General features: G+C 43.8%; 1 protein-coding gene across 2 annotated transcripts; it reads right to left on the reverse strand.

Moving 5' to 3' along the window:
* Positions 1-2,131: 2,131 nt before the first annotated feature.
* LOC115138489 (delta-like protein 4) lies at positions 2,132-11,196 on the reverse strand. Of its 2 annotated transcripts, XM_029675370.1 has the most exons (11): positions 10,711-11,196; positions 10,277-10,540; positions 9,904-9,961; positions 7,446-7,709; positions 6,723-6,783; positions 6,450-6,580; positions 5,492-5,661; positions 4,945-5,161; positions 4,007-4,757; positions 3,668-3,776; positions 2,132-3,518 (listed from the first exon to the last, which is right to left on the reverse strand). In XM_029675370.1, the coding sequence occupies exons 1-11, from the start codon at positions 10,762-10,764 to the stop codon at positions 3,513-3,515; spliced, it is 2,085 nt and encodes a 694-aa protein (XP_029531230.1). In that variant the 5' UTR covers positions 10,765-11,196; the 3' UTR covers positions 2,132-3,512. The 2 variants fall into 2 exon arrangements, with proteins under 2 accessions (XP_029531230.1, XP_064881767.1); XM_065025695.1 differs by lacking the exon at positions 2,132-3,518 and having other exon boundaries at positions 3,560-3,776.
* Positions 11,197-23,389: the final 12,193 nt, after the last annotated feature.

The following is a 23,389-nucleotide window of genomic DNA, read 5'->3' on the forward strand; positions in this document are numbered from 1 at the left end:
TTGGTATATCCTTTCTTGCCTTGTTGCTCTGCACAGTCAGGAAAGTAAGGAAAGCAGCAATCCTGTCTATTTTTAATCCTGTGTGAAAATGGATCTCCCTTTATTTCAATTAGAGTCATATAGTCTGATATTGCAGCAGCAGCAGCTAACGAAATTGGATATACATAGAAGCATTAGTTTTCAGAATAAGATCCAAGCATTGTATTTTTTTAAATCATATTTTTATTCATTTTTATTCTTACTCCACATACAAACGTATGCACATACGAGCAACAATTTACAGACGCACACACAATGACTACATCTCATCTGCCCAGACCCGCATATGCTCACACCCCCATCCTTAGTGCCTGCATCATTGCTTTCCACTTGGCCTTAAATTGTGTCAATTAGTTTTTCTCAGTCTTTATTTTGTTATGTAACTTTTATTACATTTAATGATTGAACCTTTATTTAACTAGGCCGCCCATTGCTATTTCAATAATAAATCATTCGATTTTTCCATTCTGTTTATTGATTTCCACGTTTTTAGTATACGTTTTTTCAAGATGAGAAGAGAATCGTCCAGCCCATCGGGTATCTCACTACTCCACCATATGCCTTGAAATGTGCAGACAGACGGATTAAAGGTACATTTACATTGTTATACTTCTGACAGCCAATTGTATTGCTCCGCCCACAAATTACGGGCTTTATAGTGCCCCCATGTGGACTTTATAGGGTTGCCATAAAGATCCAAGCGTCGTAAAGCCCACTAAATGTCTGTTCTCTTCGTAGGTGCCTCTCTAGCACCCTATACATTTGTATCATACATGGCCAATGAATGACTCTTAAGCAGGCGATTTACCTTCAGCCTCATTGGCCTCTGGCTAGGACAATTATGTTTTGGTCCAATGACAACACAGTCTGATAACGGTATTCAATGTACTATATTTGAGATCATCACAAAATCATAACATATAGAATACTTCCCATGCTTTGCAGATGCCATTATTATTTGACAAAATTGTTTGTTGTGACATTAATTCTTAAAGTCTCTAGTTATCAATTGTCATTGTAAGTATTTAAAGATATTTTGGAAGTAACTTTAAATGTTTTGTTAAGTGTGTAAAAATGTAAATTTCAGTCTGTCTCATTTTGAATGTCCTTCCATGTATGGTGTAATGCCCCCAAGTGTTAATTAAGAACATTACAAAAGGAAAGGAAACTGGCATGTATTTTTTGTTTTACACAATTCAAGGTTTAATTTAGATTTCATTCTCATTGCTTGAGCTTTGTAAAGCAGTCATTCACTATGTTTGTTCTTTATAGGCCTTCTATGATTTTTTTGATGAATAAATACCTTTTATAGTCAAGCATCGGATACTTGTGAAATACATAGCAATTGATCATGTTTGTAACCGTGAAGACGTTTCATAACAGATGCGTGAGACAAGTTTGCCGTTATCCTGTGCATTATAATCCGACGGGAAGCAGGAAATGATGTCACTTGGCCACGAACAGGATGCTTTTATTATAACACAATGAAAATACATGACTATGTGGTAGATGTCTGAAAAGGTTGTAAAATGGGACAGAATATGTGGAAAAGACAAACGTGTGGGTGTTAGTTGTTAGTTGTTGTGACAAAATAATTAATCAAACTAATAAATATAATACTAGAAATGGATAATCAGGTGGTTTTCCAGTAGATATGTTATAGTCATTTAATGTGTGTGTGTGTAAAAGCAAGCATGTGATAGCCTACATGTCTTGTTGGGGAGATCAGGACTGGCCAAGGTGTTGTGTTGGCTTTAACACCCCTTCAAGGCTGCTGGTAACTTGCCACTGGACTCTTGGGGCCTTATTTTCTGCATTCATGCTTACAGTAGTTAGAGAGGAGGCATATGATGATTTTCCCAGTGGTGTAGGGTCACACCCTAAAGTATCTGCCTGGTTTGTTAAGTAGCCTCTTTTCTAGATTGTACCTCCTCCTTGTCTCAGTATTGTAGCTTATGGGGCAGACATCCAAGGAAACAGCTTGAAATGTGAAGTCAGTTGAAAGCGATATGGATGCTTAACAACAAGGGGTATACTGAGATTGGTGTTCTTTTTGAGTAAAAACTTGCATACAAATACTGACCAATCTGTGTACCGTACTTTAACATGACATGTTTTAATATATAACTTTGTCCATATTTCTCACATTGCTGTCACATACAAAACTGTCCACTGAATGATTGTGAGCACATTGATTTAACATCACATTGACACGCATGCCTCTCACCACTGCGATTGTTATAACTGCTACAAGGTCATACATCATCTAGACAATGAAGCCATTTCCACAACAGGTGGTGGATTTCAACTGAAGGTTCTTGATCATTCCAATATCTAGGCAAATTTATAGCTTTATAGTTGACCAATTATACTCAACATGAAACCAACAAACAACAGTGTACCAGATATTTTTTCATTGTTTTAAAAAAACAACAATCACAACAACATTAAAAAATAAATTCTACTTTTTGGGCATCAAATAAAAAAAACAGTTGTACAGAGACTTCTACATTTATAAATATACATTATATACAAAATAATCTTATAAAACATAGAAAGACCAGTGCTTCGAAATATTTAAATAACTAGTGAAATACTAATCTTAAAAATAACATTATTGGTTCAGTGAAGTCAATTCTAATTAAAGGCGTCCTTGGTATGATAGTCACTTTTGTTTTTCTTTGTCTTCATTTCTGGGCAATGCTGCATAATAACAAGTAAATATTGCTTCTTCTTGAATACCCCTGGCACTGCATCGTGTATCGCATCAGTTTTTTTCTCTTAAATTTTCCCTTCATTTTTCTGTTGTGCACTGGATCCAAGAAGAAGCTGGGCACCAATTTAGCTCTTTAACCCATACTTAAGGCTCTATGATTCGAGATGCATACATTATTTATCAACGTTTAAAATAAAAAATTAAACAATTCATTTACAAAATTGACATAGGCCTTGGGTCTCAAACATTCTCATAAAATGAACCGTTTCCAGACGTTTTTATTCTCTCCTTGAAAGTTTATGAAACAAAGTCTGCCTTATTATATAGCACTTCACCAGGGTAGAGAAATGGAAGTAGCTGGCTCCTTCCATAGGCTTGTTGGCAGTAAGTTGATTGGTTGGTTGCTGATTATCACAATAAGTTGGAGTATCTCCAGACAGAGCCCTCTCATCCTGCAGATGGGCATGCTGGTATTAACACAGGCCTGTTTCCCATGGATATAGTGGGACGTTCTGTCAACGGGCTGAATCTGTCAGTACACACTGAGGGGGTGAAATGTCCAAAAGCCCACATTATTTCTCTATTACAGTGTGTTCAGTCCTTACATTTTATTGCATTCATAGAGCACACAGGATCGGTCCAGTTGTCAAGTTTTCAAGAGCAGCAATTTGCAGTTAAATTAAATCCCATCTATTTCTACACCTGTAAACAGTCCAGAAGATATCCATTCTTCAGAATGTCTGATACCATCCATGTATTATACCTAGGAGAAGAAAAAAAGGAAACCAGTTGAATCATTGGAGCAATGTAATGGAAACCTCAACTTTTGCATTGCTGATTGATGACTGTTAATGACATGGTGTCAAGAGTTGCAGGAACATGTTCAGACGAAATGTGAAAATAAAAGCTTACCTCAGTTGCTATGACGCATTCATTCTTCTCCTCTGCTATCACAAACACAGACTGGTACATTGAATCTCTTGGAGAACATATCGTTGATATCCTACACTCTGGCCTTTCGCTGTAAATGAAAAGTAAAACATGTCAACACTCAAGCACAAATCCAAACCACTGTCATTTATCAAACACTGGAGAATAGGAAGTAGGTCCAAATCTATCCAGGTTGTCATCTGCAAGCAGCATTTCAACCCACTGGGCATACACTGGTTTGAATCAACGTTGTTTCCATGTCATTTCAGTACAAACTTGGAATAGACGTTGAATTGTCGTCTGTCCCCAATGGGAACTTACCTGTACTTTCTAGTCAATGGCATTTTCTCCTCTATCATCTTTTTACAGTTCTCATCTTTATCCTCTTCTGATGGTTCATCCTTGTACTCCTTGGAGGTTTTGTAGTCCAAGTGGTAGTTGATGTGTTTGTGGTTTTGGGACTTCTCCCTAAGACAATCCACCTCCACCTCCAGGTCCACCTTTTTGTTGGTGTTCTTCAGCTGCAGGTCAGATATGAGGTTCTCCTTCTGGACGTCTGATAGGTTGTTCATGGACTCTGAGTCCTGCTTCCTCTTCCTCTGCTGCTGAATGTGGCGCAGGACCATGGCCACCATGCAGATCAGCACCAGGAGCACCACCATGCCCACACCCAGACAGATGGCTGCCCAGTGGAGCCTGTCCAGGGGCTCTCTGACGCGGCTGGGGCTGGGGCTCGGGGGGATGAGTAAAGGCACATCGTAGTACTGGCACTGGGGGCCACTGAAGTGGGCTGGGCAGATGCAGGCAGCAGGCTGGCCTTTGGCCCCGTCGGTACAGGTCCCACTGTTCAGGCAGGGTTTGGGGGCACAGCGGTCAGTGGGCTTGTCACAGTTGCGGCCGGTGTAGCCCAGGGGGCAGATACAGGTGTAGTCGTTGATGCGGTCCATGCAGCTGGCTCCGTTGGCGCAGGGGTTCATGGAACACTCGTTGATGTTGATCTCACAGCGTGGGCCAGTGAAGCCTGAGCGGCAGCTGCACCAGCGTGTGGTGCCGTGGATAACACAACGTCCACCTGAATAGAGCAGACCAGTGTTATCAGCGCACATCACAACCACTTTAAGTTAGCTCTAATGTAGATGTCTCTAGAGAGAACATTCCAAATGGATCTGTTTGAGTAAGTGCTCTTAACTGACAGTGTACAAAATAAATCAAAGACAGTTCTTGTTATTGAGATACAGAGAGTGGAAACTATCACATACCATTTGTACAGGGCAGGGAGGTGCATTTGTCCACTTTCTTCTCACAATTGAGTCCAGTGAAGCCCCCTGGGCACTCACACATGTAGCTCCGCCCGTTGTCCCTTTCTCTGCAATTCCCATGGAAGCAGGGTGAATCGGCACAAGTTAGCATTCTGTGCTCGCAGTGCGTCCCCTCGTACCCCTGCGTGCATGCACACCTATAGCCGTTCTCAAGGTCCTGTGGGCCACAGAGAGTCAGAGGTTATCACAGCCCACTGTCATAGGAAACAATTCCAGCAAAGATCACTGTACTGTAGGTTTGTTGCTGTGCTTCTCATTTCGATGCCTTTGCGACTCCACGTTATTATCTCATCATGCCACCTTTGCCCCAGTTTGAATGACATTCATTAACAGGAGAGAGAGTATGAACTGGGTCAACGATCTGGCTATTGCTCTGTCTGTTGCATTTTTCTATACTGGCCCAGAGACATGGATAGAGGAAAAACAAAAACAGGAAAGCCTGTGTGTGCTGTATGTTGTGGGAAACGGATAGGCTTTCCGGGCTTACCAAGCACAGGCCTCCATTCCGACAGGGCTGGCTGTCGCACTCCCTGACCTCTCTGTCACACGTGTCCCCTGTGAAGCCCGGCTGGCAGGTACAGGTGTAGCTCCCCTGGCCCGTGTTCATACAGGTGGCCCCGTTATGACACGGCTTGTGATGGGTACAATAGTTCAGATCTGTGGACAAATGCAGTGGTGGAAAAAGTACACAATTGTCATACTTGAGTAAAAGTAAAGATACCTTAATAAAAAATGACTGAAGTAAAAGTGAGTCACCCAGTAAAATACTACTTGGTTTTAAATATACTTAAGTATCACAAGTAAATGGAATTGCTCAAATGTGCTTACGTATCAAAAGTAAACATAAAAGTATAAACCATTTCAAATTCCTTATATTAAGCAAGCCAGACAGCACATTTAAAAAAGAAAATGTATTGGCGGATATCCAGGGGTACACTCCAACACTCAGACATAATTTACAAACGACGCATTTGTGTTTAGTCAGTCCGCCAGATCAGGGGCAGTAGGGATGACCAGGGATGTTCTCTTGATAAGTGTATGAAATTGACAATTTTCCTGTCAAAATGTAGCAAGTACTTTTGGGTGTCAGGAAAAATGTATGGAGTAAAAAGTACATTATTTTCTTTAGGAATGTAGTGAAGTAAAAGTAAAAGTTGTAAAAAATATAAATAGTAAAGTAAAGTACAGATACCCCAAAGAAGTACTTAAGTAGTACTTCAAAGTATTTTTACTTAAGTACTTTACACCACTGGACAAATGTTTATATGAAAAACAGTTACTCCCCGCCACTCTTCTCCTTTCATAATCAGAATGCCTGATGACTCTTGTTCTTGCAATATCATAGGAACATGTCATATTTCTACCGTCATAAAGGATGTCCTGTGTTTTCTGCTGTACTTATGTATTGTTTCACAGCAGAACCCAGAGGAGCCTGAGACACTGACCTTGGTCACAGAGGAGGCCCCCCCAGCCCTCTTTGCAGGTGCACTGCCAGGGCTGCTGACAGGTGCCGTGTTTACAGGACGGATGTCTCTTACACTCATCGCAGAAGGTTCCCTGCCAGCCCTCTCTGCATCTGTCACAGAAAAAACACAATACTTTCAGCACTGTGTGCATACACACATGCAGGCATATACACATGCAGGCAAGCATGCATGTAAACACACACACACACACACACACACACACACACACTAAAATGACTATTGTATACTTACACACAGTCTCCTGGCCTTGAGCAATTTCCATTGTTTTTGCTGCACCCTTTGAGGCAAATTGCTGCAATTAAAATTGAGACAAAACATGAACTTCATTTTTTTGGTCAACTCACTCAACAATACATCATAAACTTCTGGTTTGGATTAGGAATTACATTTCCACTGTTGTAGCATCAAACCTGTTACCTGTCTATTTATAAAGAAACCTTAATTTGCTGCTTCTGTGTTGTGTTGTATGTGACATTGATTTTGCATGGTTACAAGACTAGTGTTTAATGGCTGGTTAAGCCTGAGCAGATGCTTGCTCTCAAAAGAGGACAGCTGCCCCATTGTTGTCCGTAGGCTGTTAGAACCCTGTTTGCAGCTGCTGCCCTCCCGCTCAACAAAATAGACCTCAATTTAGTGGCGCGTGGCAGATAATAATGCTGCGATTAACTCGGCGCGTGCTGCTCTTGCAGAACGCTACCCAGGATTATTCTACCCACGTGGCCAAAATGGTAAGATATCTAGGGATGAAGGGGTTGGGTTGGGAGGGAGCTACAGTTTTTATTCGCTCATCCTTGCCACTCCAAAATACAAATATGATCCAAGTCTTTCTACAGCAGCAGCATCTTGACACGATAGAACCCATTTTGCAAATAGGTCTAATTTGAGAAATATCATTTTACTACATAGTGTGAAAAATCTTCAGAAACACAGAACATTTCACTCTTGATTGCTTACGTTCTTCGCAGTATTCTCCCTTCCAGCCCGGTAGACATGATATTTGCCCTTCAGGGTTGCAGGTGTAGTGGCCAAAGCGGTCATCTCTTGGAGCACATATTTTGGAACAACTGTCCCCGTAGTAATTTTCAATGCAGATGAACCGGTATGAGTACCGTAACTCCGTCTGACCCCCACTCTGCACATCCTGGGACCACTCATTCCCTACTTCCAACTTTCTTTGGATGGAAAAATAACTAATCAATAAGGCAGGGTTGTTTGTATCTGCGGGGATAGAGAACAAAACAAATCCGTCAAGATAGTGTGGCCTAACGTTCTTTTTTCATTGCCTTATCAAATAGGTATCATTGCATGCATACAGTCTATGCTTGTTAAAAAGGTCAAAACAAACGATGCACATTGTTGTCTTGAATTATTTATCTCTATAAGATATACAGAAAGTAAATTTAATGCAAGTTTTCAGTTTATGATATACACTACATGACCAAAAGTATGTGGACGCCTGCTCCTCAAACATCGCATTACAAAATCATGGGCCTTGATATGGAGTTGGTCCCCTCTTTGCTGCTATAACAACCTCCACTCTTCTGGGAAGGCCTTCCACTAGATGTTGGAACATTGCTGTGTGGACTTGCTTCCATTACGCCACGAGCATTACTGAGGTCGAGCACTGATGTTGGGCGATTAGGCCTGGCTCGCAGTCAGCGTTCCAATTCATCCCAAAGGTGCTAGATGGGGTTGAGGTCAGGGCTCTGGGCAGGCCAGTCAAGTTCTTCCACACAGATCTCAACAAACCATTTCTGTATGGACCTCGCTTTGTGCACGGGGGCATTGTCATGCTGGAACAGGAAAGGGCCTTCCCCAAACTGTTACCACAGAGCTGGAAGCACAGCATCGTCTAGAATGTCATTGTATGCTGTAGCGTTAAGATTTCCCTTCACTGGAACTAAGGGGCCTAGACAAAACCATGAAAAACAGCCCCGGACCATTATTCCTCCTCCATCAAACTTTACAGTTGGCATTATGCATTGGTGCAGGTAGCGTTCTAATGGCATGCACCAAACCCAGATTCATCCGTCGGACTGCATGGTGGTGAAGCGTGATTCATCACTCCAGAGAACAGGTTTCCACTGCTCCAGAGTCCAATGGCGGCGAACTTTACACCACTACAGCTGACGCTTGGCATTGCGCATGGTGATCTCAGGCTTGTGTTCGGCTGCTCAGCCATGGAAACCCATTCCATGAAGCTCCTGACGAACAGTTCTTGTGCTGACATTGCTTCCAGAGGCCGTTTGGGACTCAGTATTGAGTGTTGCAACCGAGGACAGGTGGTCCCGTTCTGTGAGCTTGTGTGACCTACCATTTCGCAGTTGAGTTGCTTCTCAATGTTTCCACTTCACAATAACAGCACTTGCCGTTGACTGGGGCAACTCTAGCAGGGCAGAAATTTGACGAACTGACTTGTTGGAAAGGTGGCATCCCATGACGATGCCATGTTGAAAGTCACTGAGCTCTTCAGTAAGGCCATTCTTCTGCCAATGTTTGTCTATGGAGACTGCATGGCTGTGTGCTTGATTGTATACACCTGTCAGCAACGGGTGTGGCTGAAATAGCCGAATCCACTAATTTGAAGGTGTGTCCACATACTTTGTATATATGGTTCATCAAAGCCTGTGCGCTATTCTTCCAAATGGTTTAAGTGTACTGTGATTGAAATGTCCTATTCCTTTTTGTCAGCAAAACATTTTCAACCCATTATTCCCCTTCCAAATGGAGCAAAAAGGTGTAAAATACAGGAAAGGCCGTCAGAGGCTTTTGGCAAGGTTTAGATATCCTCACTTAAGACTTGCACACTTTCCCACGCTTAAAATAAACCAAAGGAAGTGCGATTGTGTTGAAGACAGAGCATAAAAGAAGTGCTCTGTTGCACGTAACTCATCCTGACACATGGACATCAACACGTTCACATTTCCAAGTTTTATGTAACTGCAAAATGTCTGTATAAATTGCATGTATTTATACTACTTAATTATATAATTCTAGTGCGTAGGGCAGGGGTAGGCAACTAGATCCAGCCGTGGGGCGATTTTTGTCGGTCTCAGCCCAAAAAGAGATTGTATTTGAAAATAACAATCATTTTATACCTTGATTACATTGAGACACTTTCACATATGTATCTTTTTTTATTTGTAGGAACACTTGGGAACATATTTCCTAAATTAAACTAATTCTAGCTGAAATCCTGGTGATTTTACAGTATTTTTTGACCAAAAACTAAAATAATAGTCCTATTTTAATAAAAAAATTTACAAAGAACTTTGGGGAGCAAAACAAATTGATTAGCGGGCTGGTTTTGGCACGAAGGTCGCCTGTTGTCGACCCATGGCATAGGGAGCATTTTTCAAACATCTGTAACAGTGCTTCCTAGCAGTGGTCATGTATGGCGCGCACTACTCACCTTCAGGTAGATCCGCTGAAGGAGAATACCATGCTTCAATGATTAGAGAAAACGAACCCTAGAAGGACATGTGGAAAAAAATAAGGGTCTACCTTTTAAACTATTTAATGTGTACAGATGCACATCTTTTTGTTACTTAAAAAATATATCAATTGAACGATATGTGTAGACTAGGCTAATAACATGTTATGACATCTAATATACTCTTGTTTCATATTATACACATCCATATCGGATAGTGCAGTCCTTGGATTTATGCTTATGGACGCTCTTCACCACCTATCTCATTGCAAACACCGTTGTTCCATGCATCAATAGGCAGATACTGTATATTCTCAACCACTTCAATTATAGGCAGTGCATAACGTCTTACCGGCCATGCAAAGTGGGTGAGTGGCAGGCGAATAGGTTTAGTGAACGTGCCGTCCTCCATGACGCTGAACGAGTTGTTGCCTAGTACAGGTGTAACGACACTGCCGAAGTAGCAGTCACCTGGTGACACTATCGTCTGGTAGTTCTTCAAGCAAACTCGGAAAAAAGTTCTACAGGCTGGACTGCAAGCTACGCCGTTTGCCAGCAAACTTCTATTATTCTGAAACTGATGAAGATCAAGCTCGAATACACCAGATCCCAGAACCTAAAGGAGGATAATCAATTAATGCATATAAAACAATATTGCTTTGCAAACATTTACATTATGAATTATTCTAGGCGTATTATATGATATTTTATTGTGCATTACAACACTATTGCTGTGTCAACATTCAGGCATGAACGATTACAAAAATAGTTTAACTGTAAAATTACCTGCGTAAAAATCGTTATAACAATTGCGATGATAAAGGTAAACCAAGTTGCCATTCTTTTCCACAGATCGGTTCGTATCCTTTGAAAAATAACCTGTTCTCATCAGAGAGCTGCTATTCCAAGCAGTGATGGGATGATGAGGAAATATTAAATTAGGAAAAGGGAAATAAATCCTTCTTCAAACCCCTTTTGGACTAAACCCAGCTCCGCAATCCAATACGCGCAGAAGTTGAGAAACCTTTTTATCCAGACAGTGAGATGCAGGTTAAACGCATAACAGTAACGTCAATATCCACAGTTTAGTCATCCTTCTGTCGTTACCATGACCTTCCATCATGATTCTGCTGAAAAAGTGCTTTCTCTTGGCGTGTTGATGCAACTCTTGCGCTTTGCTTATACAGAAACACGCTTCTGGTGGCGCCAATATTGTTGTGAAAATGTGGCAGTACATCAGTCACAAAGCAGACTGTTTCTTAATGAAGGGTGTTTGATGTCTCGCTTACATTATATACTTGTGTACTTATTATGAATACTGTTAATCAATAAACGCCGCCCCTTTCCTTCCGAGCCTATTGCAACCAACCCTCATGTCACATTTTGCAACATCATATCATAGGAAAACGTAATCATGACACGTTTTCCAAAATATATTTCAATTGGTCATGCACCCAGCAGGCTTTGTGGTGCCAATGGGAAGAGATGAGCATCTACCAATTTACACTTATTTCAATACATGGAATTCAATGGGAAAATACAAGTGTCACATGGTTGATGCTTGTGTCATTACATTGTAGTCAATTGGAAAAGATGGGTGTCACACAGTTGACTTGTCAATGGTAAAATATGAGTGTCAACCAATGAACGCTTATGTCAACACATGTCAAGTCATTTGGAAAAGATGAGCATTAACAAATTGATGCCTATGTCAATACATTGCATTCAATGTGAAAATACAAGTGTCACATGGTTGATGCTTGTGTCATTACATTGTAGTCAATTGGAAAAGATGGGTGTCAACCATTTTTACATTTATAAAGGTACAGACTCAGCTTCAAATGTGTATATCATACACTGCAGTTGGGGGAAACATGGGGGAATTATGTTTCTTAGAAATTTGATAAACTTGTTGTCCCACTTTGGAGAAAAGTAGGATAAAATGCCCTTGAATGATTTTCACACTTTCTCGAGCACTCTTCTTTGTTTACACCCTTATTCATTATTGTTCACAACCTCTTATGCCTCAGCCACACCAATCTCTTTAAGAATTTACATGTGGACTACTTTTCAAAAGTTTTGGGTCACTTAGAAAGGTCCTTGTTTTTGAAAGAAAAGCAAAAAAAATTGTGCATTAAAATAACATCAAATTGATCAGAAATACAGTGTAGACATTGTCAATGTTGTAAATGACTGTTGTAGCTGGAAATAGTTGATTTTTAATGGAATATCTACATAGGCATACAGAGGCCCATTATCAGCAACCATCACTCCTGTGTTCCAATGGCACATTGTTTTAGCTAATCCAAGTTTATAATTTTAAAAGGCTAATTGATCATTAGAAAACCCTTTTGAAATTATTTTAGTACAGCTGAAAACTGTTGTTCTGATGAAAGAAGCAATAAAACTGGCCTTCTTTAGACTAGTTGAGTGTCTGGAGCATCAGCATTTGTGGGTTCGATTACAGGCTCAAAATGGCCAGAAACAAAGACAAAAACAAAACAATCTTTCTTCTGAAACTCGTCAGTCTATTCTTGTTCTGAGAAATGAAGGCTATTCCATGTGAGAAATATTTTAATGGACAAAAAGTGTGCTTTTCTTTCAAAACAAGGACACAAAACTTTTGAATGGTAGTGTATATATACAATATATATATATACTGTATATATACACTACCATTCAAAAGTTTTGTGTCCTTGTTTTGAAAGAAAAGCACACTTTTTGTCCATTAAAATATTTCTCATATTTATATTGTTATTTTGGTGTGTAGAGGGAACATCAGTTACTCTTAAAGTATTTGGTTGTCCAATATATGAATGTGGCTCAAGGTCTCAGTTTGTCAACCCTTTAAGCCCAATGTTATGTTTTTACAACACTTACAAAACTACCTCTAGCTCTGACACAGAATATTTGTTTCTCAATTACATTTTTTCTACATCTTAAAGAAGACAGGAAAAAATATTTACTTGTATGGATGGCCTACAACAAATACTTGTGTAGGTTACTATGGTCTCTGTGGACACGTTAAGGTTTCAGAGGCTACTGATGCCACAATAACCCTACCAACACACTACAAATACTACTGAGAGATGCATCTGGAGCTAAAGAGATGCATTATGTAGAGTTGGACATTAGTTTTGAGTTTAGGACCTGTACAGGATGCAATTTAGGAAGTGTTGCATTTTTACAATGTTGGATTAAAAATCTCCAGTTACATGGGGCTCCTTACCGGCCCTGTAGGTGCGTGGGCCCTAGGGCGGTTGCACCCACAGCCCTCGTGCTACCTCTGCTTATCTCTATCGCTAACCCCAGCTTCATGTTCACTTCCGGCTCAACCCTAAAATGTGTCTAAACCTTGCTTCATTTGCACATCTTGACTCAACCCTAGCCATATCCCTAGCCCTAACTTCTTGTCCACATCCCAGCTCAACCTTAACTCCAACCTCCACCCTAACCTTTAGGCTAGGGTTAGAGTTAGGGTTGAGCTGAGCCAAGATGTTGAAGGTTAGGGTTGAGCCAAGATGTGGAAACGAAGTTAGGGTTATGGCTAGGGTTGAGGTTAGAGTAAAGTTTGAGCCAGGATGTTGCCATTAAGCTGGGTTAGGGTTAGGTTTGAGCCAGGAGTGGAAATAAGGCTAGGGTTAAGACTTACGGTTGGGGTCAGGGTTGGGCTTTGGGTTAGGGTTAAGGTTAGGGTGGAGGCTAGATTTAGGGTTGAGCCGGGATGTGGAAGGGAATCAAGAGTTTGGTTAGGGCCCGGGTTAGGGTTGAGCTGGGAGTGGACATGAAGCTAGGGTCAGGGCCTCAACCCTAGGCAACAATTAATGATTTACTTGCATGGACCAAATAAAATAAATATCCTGCTTAAACAACAGGTGTAGACTAACAGTGAAATGCTTACTTCCGGGTCCCTCCCAAGAATGCAGAGAGAAAAATAGAAAGTAATAGAAAGACAACACAAGGAATAAATACACAATGGCTATATATATGCAATGCATTCAGGAAAGTATTCAGATCCCTTAATGTTTTACACATTTTGTTACGTTACAGCCTTATTCTAAAATGGATTATATAAATTTTTCCCCTCATCAATCTACACACAATACCCCATAATGATAAAAGCCAAAATAAGTTTTTAGACATTTTTGTAAAAAGACAAAAAACAAAACATAAATAGCCTATTTACATAAGTATTCAGACCCTTTAATCAATACTTTGTTGAAGCACCTTTGGCAGCGAATACAGCTTCGAGTCTTCTTGGGTCTGACGGTACAAGCTTGGCACACATGTATTTGGGTAGTTTATCCTATTCTTCTCTGCAGATCCTCTCAAGCGCTGTCAGGTTGGATGGGGAGTGTTGCTGCACAGCTAGTTTTAGGTCTCTCCAGAGATGTTCAAGTCCAAGCTCTGGCTGGGTCACTCAAGGACATTCAGAGACTTGTCCCGAAGCCACTCCTGTGTTTCCTTGGCTGTGTGCTCAGGGTCATTGTCCTGTAGGAAGGTGAACCTTCGCCCAAGCCTGAGGTCCTGAGAGCTCTGGAGCATGTTTTTATCAAGGAACTCTCTGTACTTTGCTCCGTTCATCTTTCACTCGATCCTGACTAGTCTCAAAGTCCCTGCCACAGCATTATGCTGCCCCCACCATGCTTCACCATTGGGATGGTGCCTGGTTTCCTCCAGACATGACACTTGCATTCATGTGCCTTTTACTGAGGAGTGGCTTCCATCTGGCCACTCTACCATGAAGGCCTGATTGGTGGTGCTGCAGAGATGATTGTCCTTCTGGAAGGTTCTGCCATCTCCACAGAATAACTTTGGAGCTCTGTCAGAGTGACCATTGGGTTCTTCGTCACCTCCCTGACCAAGGCCCTTCTCCCCCGATTGCTCAGTTTGGCCAGGCGGCCATCTTTAGGAAGAGTCTTGGTGGTTCCAAACTTCTTCCATTTAAGAATGATGGAGGCCACTGTGTTCTTGAGGACCTTCAAAGCTGCAGAAACGTTTTGGTACGATTCTCCAGATCTGTGCTTCGACACAATCCTGTCTTGGAGCTCTACGGACAATTCCTTCGACCTCATGGCTTGGTTTTTGCTGTGACATGCATTGTCAACTGTGGGACCTTGCATTGATAGGTGTGTGCCTTTCTTAATCATGTCCAATAAATTGAATTTACCACACATGGTAACCACACAAGTTGTAGAAACATCTCAAGGATGATCAATTGGAACATGATTTACCTGAGCTCATATCAAGTCTCATATCAAAGGGTCTGAATACTTATTTACATGAGTTATTTCTATTCTTTATTTTTAATAAATTAGAAAAAACACACGAGCAATGGACATTAGACCAGTGGAAATTTGTCCTTTGGTCTGATGAGTCCAAATTTGAGATGTTTGGTTCCAACCGGCGTGTCTTTGTGAGACGTAGACAAGGTGAACGGATGATCTCCGCATATGTAGTTCCCACCGTGAAGCATGGAGGAGGAGGTGTGATGGTGTGGGGGTGCTTTGCTGGTGACACTGTCTGTGATTTATTTAAAATTTAAGGCACACTTAACCAGCATCGCTACCACAGCATTCTGCAGCGATACGCCATCCCATCTGGTTTACGCTTAGTGGAACTATCATTTGTTTTTCAACAGGACAATAACCCCACACACCTCCAGGCTGTGTATGGGCTATTTGACCAAGATGGAGAGTGATGGAGTGCTGCATCAGATGACCTGGCCTCCACAACCATCCGACCTCAAACCAATTGAGATTGTTTGGGATGAGTTGGACCGCAGAGTGAAGGAAAAGCATCCAACAAGTGCTCAGCATATGTGGGAACTCCTTCAAGACTGTTGGGAAAGCATTCCAGGTGAATCTGGTTGAGAGAATGCCAAGAGTGTGCAAAGCTGTCATCAAGGCAAAGGGTGGATACTTTGAAGAATCTCAAGTATAAAATATATATATATTTGTTTAACACTTGGCTACTGCATGATTCCATATGTGTTATTTCATCATTTTGATGTCTTCACTATTATTCTACAATGTAGAAAATAGCAAAAAGATCAATAAAAACCCTAGAATGAGTAGGTGTGTCCAAACGTTTGACTGGTCCTGTATATATGTTTTTTTAACTTTACGCATGTTTTTGTTTTTGCATTTGATTATGGTTGTGTTTCATGTAAACTGAATGTTAATTACCCTGTTCGTGTTTTGTTTATTTCTATTAAATAAATGCCCTGTAAAATACCACAGCCCCCTGCTCAACCATCCAATAGACCCATTACATGACCTTCACTGGAAGACAGCCAATTCTGGAAATTGAAGTGGAGGTACATTTACATTACATTTACATTTAAGTCATTTAGCAGACGCTCTTATCCAGAGCGACTTACAAATTGGTGCATTCACCTTATGACCTCCAGTGGAACAGTAGTGCATCTAAATCTTTTCAGGGGGAGGGGGGGTGAGAGGGATTACTTTATCCTATCCTAGGTATTCCTTAAAGAGGTGGGGTTTCAGGTGTCTCCGGAAGGTGGTGATTGATTCCGCTGTCCTGGCGTCGTGAGGGGAGTTTGTTCCACCATTGGGGGGCCAGAGCAGCGAACAGTTTTGACTGGGCTGAGCGGGAACTGTACTTCCTCAGTGGTAGGGAGGCGAGCAGGCCAGAGGTGGATGAACGCAGTGCCCTTGTTTGGGTGTAGGGCCTGATCAGAGCCTGGAGGTACTGAGGTGCCGTTCCCCTCACAGCTCCGTAGGCAAGCACCATGGTCTTGTAGCGGATGCGAGCTTCAACTGGAAGCCAGTGGAGGAAGCGGAGGAGCGGGGTGACGTGAGAGAACTTGGGAAGGTTGAACACCAGACGGGCTGCGGCGTTCTGGATGAGTTGTAGGGTTTAATGGCACAGGCAGGGAGCCCAGCCAACAGCGAGTTGCAGTAATCCAGACGGGAGATGACAAGTGCCTGGATTAGGACCTGCGCCGCTTCCTGTGTGAGGCAGGGTCGTACTCTGCGGATGTTGTAGAGCATGAACCTACAGGAACGGGCCACCGCCTTGATGTTAGTTGAGAACGACAGGGTGTTGTCCAGGATCACGCCAAGGTTCTTAGCGCTCTGGGAGGAGGACACAATGGAGTTGTCAACCGTGATGGCGAGATCATGGAACGGGCAGTCCTTCCCGGGAGGAAGAGCAGCTCCGTCTTGCCGAGTTCAGCTTGAGGTGGTGATCCGTCATCCACACGGATATGTCTGCCAGACATGCAGAGATGCGATTCGCCACCTGGTCATCAGAAGGGGAAAGGAGAAGATTAATTGTGTGTCGTCTGCATAGCAATGATAGGAGAGACCATGTGAGGTTATGACAGAGCCAAGTGACTTGGTGTATAGCGAGAATAGGAGAGGGCCTAGAACAGAGCCCTGGGGGACACCAGTGGTGAGCACGTGGTGTGGAGACGGATTCTCGCCACGCCACCTGGTAGGAGCGACCTGTCAGGTAGGACGCAATCCAAGCGTGGGCCGCGCCGGAGATGCCCAACTCGGAGAGGGTGGAGAGGAGGATCTGATGGTTCACAGTATCGAAGGCAGCCGATAGGTCTAGAAGGATGAGAGCAGAGGAGAGAGAGTTAGCTTTAGCAGTGCGGAGCGCCTCCGTGATACAGAGAAGAGCAGTCTCAGTTGAATGACTAGTCTTGAAACCTGACTGATTTGGATCAAGAAGGTCATTCTGAGAGAGATAGCGGGAGAGCTGGCCAAGGACGGCACGTTCAAGAGTTTTGGAGAGAAAAGAAAGAAGGGATACTGGTCTGTAGTTGTTGACATCGGAGGGATCGAGTGTAGGTTTTTTCAGAAGGGTGCAACTCTCGCTCTCTTGAAGACGGAAGGGACGTAGCCAGCGGTCAGGGATGAGTTGATGAGCGAGGTGAGGTAAGGGAGGAGGTCTCCGGAAATGGTCTGGAGAAGAGCGGAGGGGATAGGGTCAAGCGGGCAGGTTGTAGGGCGGCCGGCCGTCACAAGACGCGAGATTTCATCTGGAGAGAGAGGGGAGAAAGAGGTCAGAGCACAGGGTAGGGCAGTGTGAGCAGAACCAGCGGTGTCGTTTGACTTAGCAAACGAGGATCGGATGTCGTCGACCTTCTTTTCAAAATGGTTGACGAAGTCATCTGCAGAGAGGGAGGAGGGGGGGGGAGGGGGAGGAGGATTCAGGAGGGAGGAGAAGGTTGCAAAGAGCTTCCTAGGGTTAGAGGCAGATGCTTGGAATTTAGAGTGGTAGAAAGTGGCTTTAGCAGCAGAGAGAGAAGAGGAAAATGTAGAGAGGAGGGAGTGAAAGGATGTCAGGTCCGCAGGGAGGCGAGTTTTCCTCCATTTCCGCTCGGCTGCCCGGAGCCCTGTTCTAAACTGGTAAACTGTAGCCCTACTCATTGTATATTAGTTGAACCAAAACAGCTATGTTTATTGATCTTATAGTATCCACACAAGCTATTAAATAACTTTCTCTCTTTGGTTTTTTAAGATCAAATGATTGTTCAGAGACAGAAACTAAAATTAACCCAATGAAGTAAATGTAGGACTTAAACAAATAATTGAAACCCTTTATACAGTTTTATCACACATAGACTAATGCTGGGTAACAGCATTGTTGGCTTTATCACTTATTGAGCAGATTGCCTTGTCCAGCAGGATTTCCCTTACAAATAAGTCCTACAGGAATCCTGCAGCAATTCAACTTTTTGTGTCCTGTAGTAATCCTGTAGCATTGACACAATTATGCAGGAAAAGTCCCCGGCGTTCCTGCAGGAGTCCTCCTTTTTAACGCAACGTAACGTAATCAACACTGCTAGCTAGCCAGCTAGCCCCTGAATCAGCAATTACCCTCAACTGAACGACTTGATTAGTGTAGTGTTAGCTAGCTACATAGTTGTCTTTGCTGTCTTCGTATCCATGATAATTGTGTAGTTTAGAGTGTGTAGTTTTTAGAGTGATTATCTTAATTTACCGAGGTTAGCTAGCCAGCTATTTGTCGTCCTTAACGTAGGAGACACTGCTAGCTAGCCAACAGCTAGCCAACGTCTACCGATTAGAACTCAACAACCCGGTCGCATTCCGCCTCGCTCCACAGGTAGTATCACAGAACTGCCGATCTGCGGCCAACAAGGCAGAGTTCATCTCAGCCTATGCCACCCTCCAGTCCCTCGACTTCTTGGCACTGACGGAAACATGGATCACCACAGATAACACTGCTACTCCTACTGCTCTCTCTTCGTCCGCCCACGTGTTCTCGCACACCCCGAGAGCTTCTGGTCAGCGGGGTGGTGGCACCGGGATCCTCATCTCTCCCAAGTGGTCATTCTCTCTTTCTCCCCTTACCCATCTGTCTATCGCCTCCTTTGAATTCCATGCTGTCACAGTTACCAGCCCTTTCAAGCTTAATATCCTTATCATTTATCGCCCTCCAGGTTCCCTCGGAGAGTTCATCAATGAGCTTGATGCCTTGATAAGCTCCTTTCCTGAGGACGGCTCACCTCTCACAGTTCTGGGCGACTTTAACCTCCCCACGTCTACCTTTGACTCATTCCTCTCTGCCTCCTTCTTTCCACTCCTCTCCTCTTTTGACCTCTCCCTCTCACCTTCCCCCCCTACTCACAAGGCAGGCAATACGCTCAACCTCATCTTTACTAGATGCTGTTCTTCCACTAACCTCATTGCAACTCCCCTCCAAGTCTCCGATCACTACCTTGTATCCTTTTCCCTCTCGCTCTCATCCAACACTTCCCACACTGCCCCTACTCGGATGGTATCGCGCCGTCCCAACCTTCGCTCTCTCTCCCCCGCTACTCTCTCCTCTTCCATCCTATCATCTCTTCCCTCTGCTCAAACCTTCTCCAACCTATCTCCTGATTCTGCCTCCTCAACCCTCCTCTCCTCCCTTTCTGCATCCTTTGACTCTCTATGTCCCCTATCCTCCAGGCCGGCTCGGTCCTCCCCTCCCGCTCCGTGGCTCGGCGACTCATTGCGAGCTCACAGAACAGGGCTCCGGGCAGCCGAGCGGAAATGGAGGAAAACTCGCCTCCCTGCGGACCTGGCATCCTTTCACTCCCTCCTCTCTACATTTTCCTCTTCTTTCGCTGCTGCTAAAATACTTTCTACCACTCTAAATTCCAAGCATCTGCCTCTAACCCTAGGAAGCTCTTTTGCCACCTTCTCCTCCCTCCTGAATCCTCCCCCCTCCTCCCTCTCTGCAGATGACTTCGTCAACCATTTTGAAAAGAAGGTCGACGACATCCGATCCTCGTTTGCTAAGTCAAACGACACCGCTGGTTCTGCTCACACTGCCCTACCCTGTGCTCTGACCTCTTTCTCCCCTCTCTCTCCAGATGAAATCTCGCGTCTTGTAATGCCGGCCGCCCAACAACCTGCCCGCTTGACCCTATCCCCTCCTCTCTTCTCCAGACCATTTCCGGAGACCTTCTCCCTTACCTCACCTCGCTCATCAACTCATCCCTGACCGCTGGCTACGTCCCTTCCGTCTTCAAGAGGCGAGAGTTGCACCCCTTCTGAAAAAACCTACACTCGATCCCTCCGATGTCAACAACTACAGACCAGTATCCCTTCTTTCTTTTCTCTCCAAAACCCTTGAACGTGCCGTCCTTGGCCAGCTCTCCCGCTATCTCTCTCAGAATGACCTTCTTGATCCAAATCAGTCAGGTTTCAAGACTAGTCATTCAACTGAGACTGCTCTTCTCTGTATCACGGAGCGCTCCGCACTGCTAAAGCTAACTCTCTCTCCTCTGCTCTCATCCTTCTAGACCTATCGGCTGCCTTCGATACTGTGAACCATCAGATCCTCCTCTCCACCCTCTCCGAGTTGGGCATCTCCGGCGCGGCCCACGCTTGGATTGCGTCCTACCTGACAGGTCGCTCCTACCAGGTGGCGTGGCGAGATCCGTCTCCTCACCACGTGCTCTCACCACTGGTGTCCCCAGGGCTCTGTTCTAGGCCCTCTCCTATTCTCGCTATACACCAAGTCACTTGGCTCTGTCCTAACCTCACATGGTCTCTCCTATCATTGCTATGCAGACGACACACAATTAATCTTCTCCTTTCCCCCTTCTGATGACCAGGTGGCGAATCGCATCTCTGCATGTCTGGCAGACATATCAGTGTGGATGACGGATCACCACCTCAAGCTGAACCTCGGCAAGACGGAGCTGCTCTTCCTCCCGGGAAGGACTGCCTGTTCCATGATCTCGCCATCACGGTTGACAACTCCACTGTGTCCTCCTCCCAGAGCGCTAAGAACCTTGGCGTGATCCTGGACAACACCCTGTCGTTCTCAACTAACATCAAGGCGGTGGCCCGTTCCTGTAGGTTCATGCTCTACAACATCCGCAGAGTACGACCCTGCCTCACACAGGAAGCGGCGCAGGTCTAATCCAGGCACTTGTCATCTCCGTCTGGATTACTGCAACTCGCTGTTGGCTGGGCTCCCTGCCTGTGCCATTAAACCCCTACAACTCATCCAGAATGCCGCAGCCCGTCTGGTGTTCAACCTTCCCAAGTTCTCTCCGTCACCCCACTCCTCCGCTCTCTCCACTGGCTTCCAGTTGAAGCTCGCATCCGCTACAAGACCATGGTGCTTGCCTCACGGAGCTGTGAGGGGAACGGCACCTCAGTACCTCAGGCTCTGATCAGGCCCTACACCCAAACAAGGGCACTGCGTTCATCCACCTCTGGCCTGCTCGCCTCCCTACCACTGAGGAAGTACAGTTCCGCTCAGCCCAGTCAAAACTGTTCGTTGCTCTGGCCCCCCAATGGTGGAACAAACTCCCTCACGACGCCAGGACAGCGGAGTCAATCATCACCTTCCGGAGACACCTGAAACCCCACCTCTTTAAGGAATACCTAGGATAGGATAAAGTAATCCTTCTCACCCCCCTTAAAAGATTTAGATGCACTATTGTAAAGTGGCTGCTCCACTGGATGTCATAAGGTGAATGCACCAATTTGTAAGTCGCTCTGGATAAGAGCGTCTGCTAAATGACTTAAATGTAAATGTAAATGTAAATGTTGAAAATCCTGCACAAACATGACAATTACTGCAGGAATCCAGAACCAGGACCGAAACCTGCAGGATTTTGACATTTCTGCAGGATAATACAATTCCTGCAGGACCAAGTAAATTCCAGGTCGAATTCTGCAGGACCAAAACCTGCAGGATTTTAATATTCCTGCCAGATGGCGTCTCACGGCAGAACACTCCTGCAGAGATGACCAGAGATGATCTACACCCCCCACCTTTGACTTATTAATGGATGGCGATTCTGTTGAGCACAGGGACAATGTACTAATCCTGCACATCTCACATCTCCAATGCACTGGAGCCCTTTTCCCACCATTCACCGTGGCACACTGGACTGGTCCTGTGGAGAATCGCTGGAGTCCCTCAAACTGGTTGGTGTGGAGGACAGGTTAACTCAACACGTACGTACAGTAGTAGTGATGCTCAGAATGTAATGAGATCAGAGTCATAGTCCCTGAGCTCAGCCAGACTACTGTAGCGTTATGTTACTGATTTCTAACTAACAGTAATAGCATTTGGATGCAATCAGTAAAAAGCCTGTTGGTTCTGACTGAATGAAGGAAACTTGTGAGCTTCAGTATTGTGCTAACGAGTCTTACCCAAGGCCCCATACGCATTTCCAAACATCTATACACATGAATAATTGAAGAGGTGGTAAATTAATACCTCTGGATTTACCTGCCATCCCTTTGCGATCCATTGTAAAGGCATAACAAGTTAAGCTGCCTGGATTTGTAACCTACACCCTCTAAATATCACAAACAAAAACAGACAGCATCAGATATGGAGCTGAATCTCCAGTATTTACACTTTCTCAATATTTACCCATCACCTCCTACCCCAATCCAATTTTAGCACTCTTTTTGTGCCCTTATTTATTTTTGCATTTTAAGATTCAAAACCTAGCCTGAAATAATATGACATTTCAGCCTCCACCCCTAGTTTTATTTACACTCGGCCAATGCAAACAATAACCTAACTGGCTCTATTCTCTTCCCTCATTGCAGGCCCTGTGTAAACACAGCTTTAGAAACGAGACATAGGCCGTCCATAATTCCATCTGCAGTAACCCTTCTTTGTGGCAGTGTTTTGTAAAGCTGCACCCCTCTTGGATCTGAAACCCTTAGAAATAACATTTTCATTGGGAAACAGAAGGTATGAAAGTGCATTTGGATTTAGCTTTAAGCACTGCTGCTAATAATAGTTTCTACTAATGATAAAGTGCCTGATGTAATCTTTTTTTCTGGCCAGACTTATATAGCCTTTAGGTCAGAATGGACTGTGTGTCATGTCTACATGAGCAGAATTCATCATTAATTAATATAACTCCCTTGACATCTCATTACACATATCTAACCTAAATCATCATCTTCCCACTGGACACAGACAACAGTTCTAAGTC

The sequence above is a fragment of the Oncorhynchus nerka genome, linkage group LG12 (assembly GCF_034236695.1).
Source record: "Oncorhynchus nerka isolate Pitt River linkage group LG12, Oner_Uvic_2.0, whole genome shotgun sequence".
NCBI classification, from domain to species: domain Eukaryota; kingdom Metazoa; phylum Chordata; class Actinopteri; order Salmoniformes; family Salmonidae; genus Oncorhynchus; species Oncorhynchus nerka.

What these genes read in the sequence shown, in the direction of transcription:
- LOC115138489 (XM_065025695.1), bottom strand. Translation starts at nt 10,764, where the DNA reads ATGGCAACTTGGTTTACCTTTATCATCGCAATTGTTATAACGATTTTT. An exon ending in GGGCCTCCTCTGTGACCAAG is followed by an intron (nt 5,662 to 6,449) that starts GTCAGTGTCTCA and finishes ATTTGTCCACAG; the next exon opens with ATCTGAACTATTGTACCCAT. An exon ending in GGAATGGAGGCCTGTGCTTG is followed by an intron (nt 5,162 to 5,491) that starts GTAAGCCCGGAA and finishes TGTGGCCCACAG; the next exon opens with GACCTTGAGAACGGCTATAG.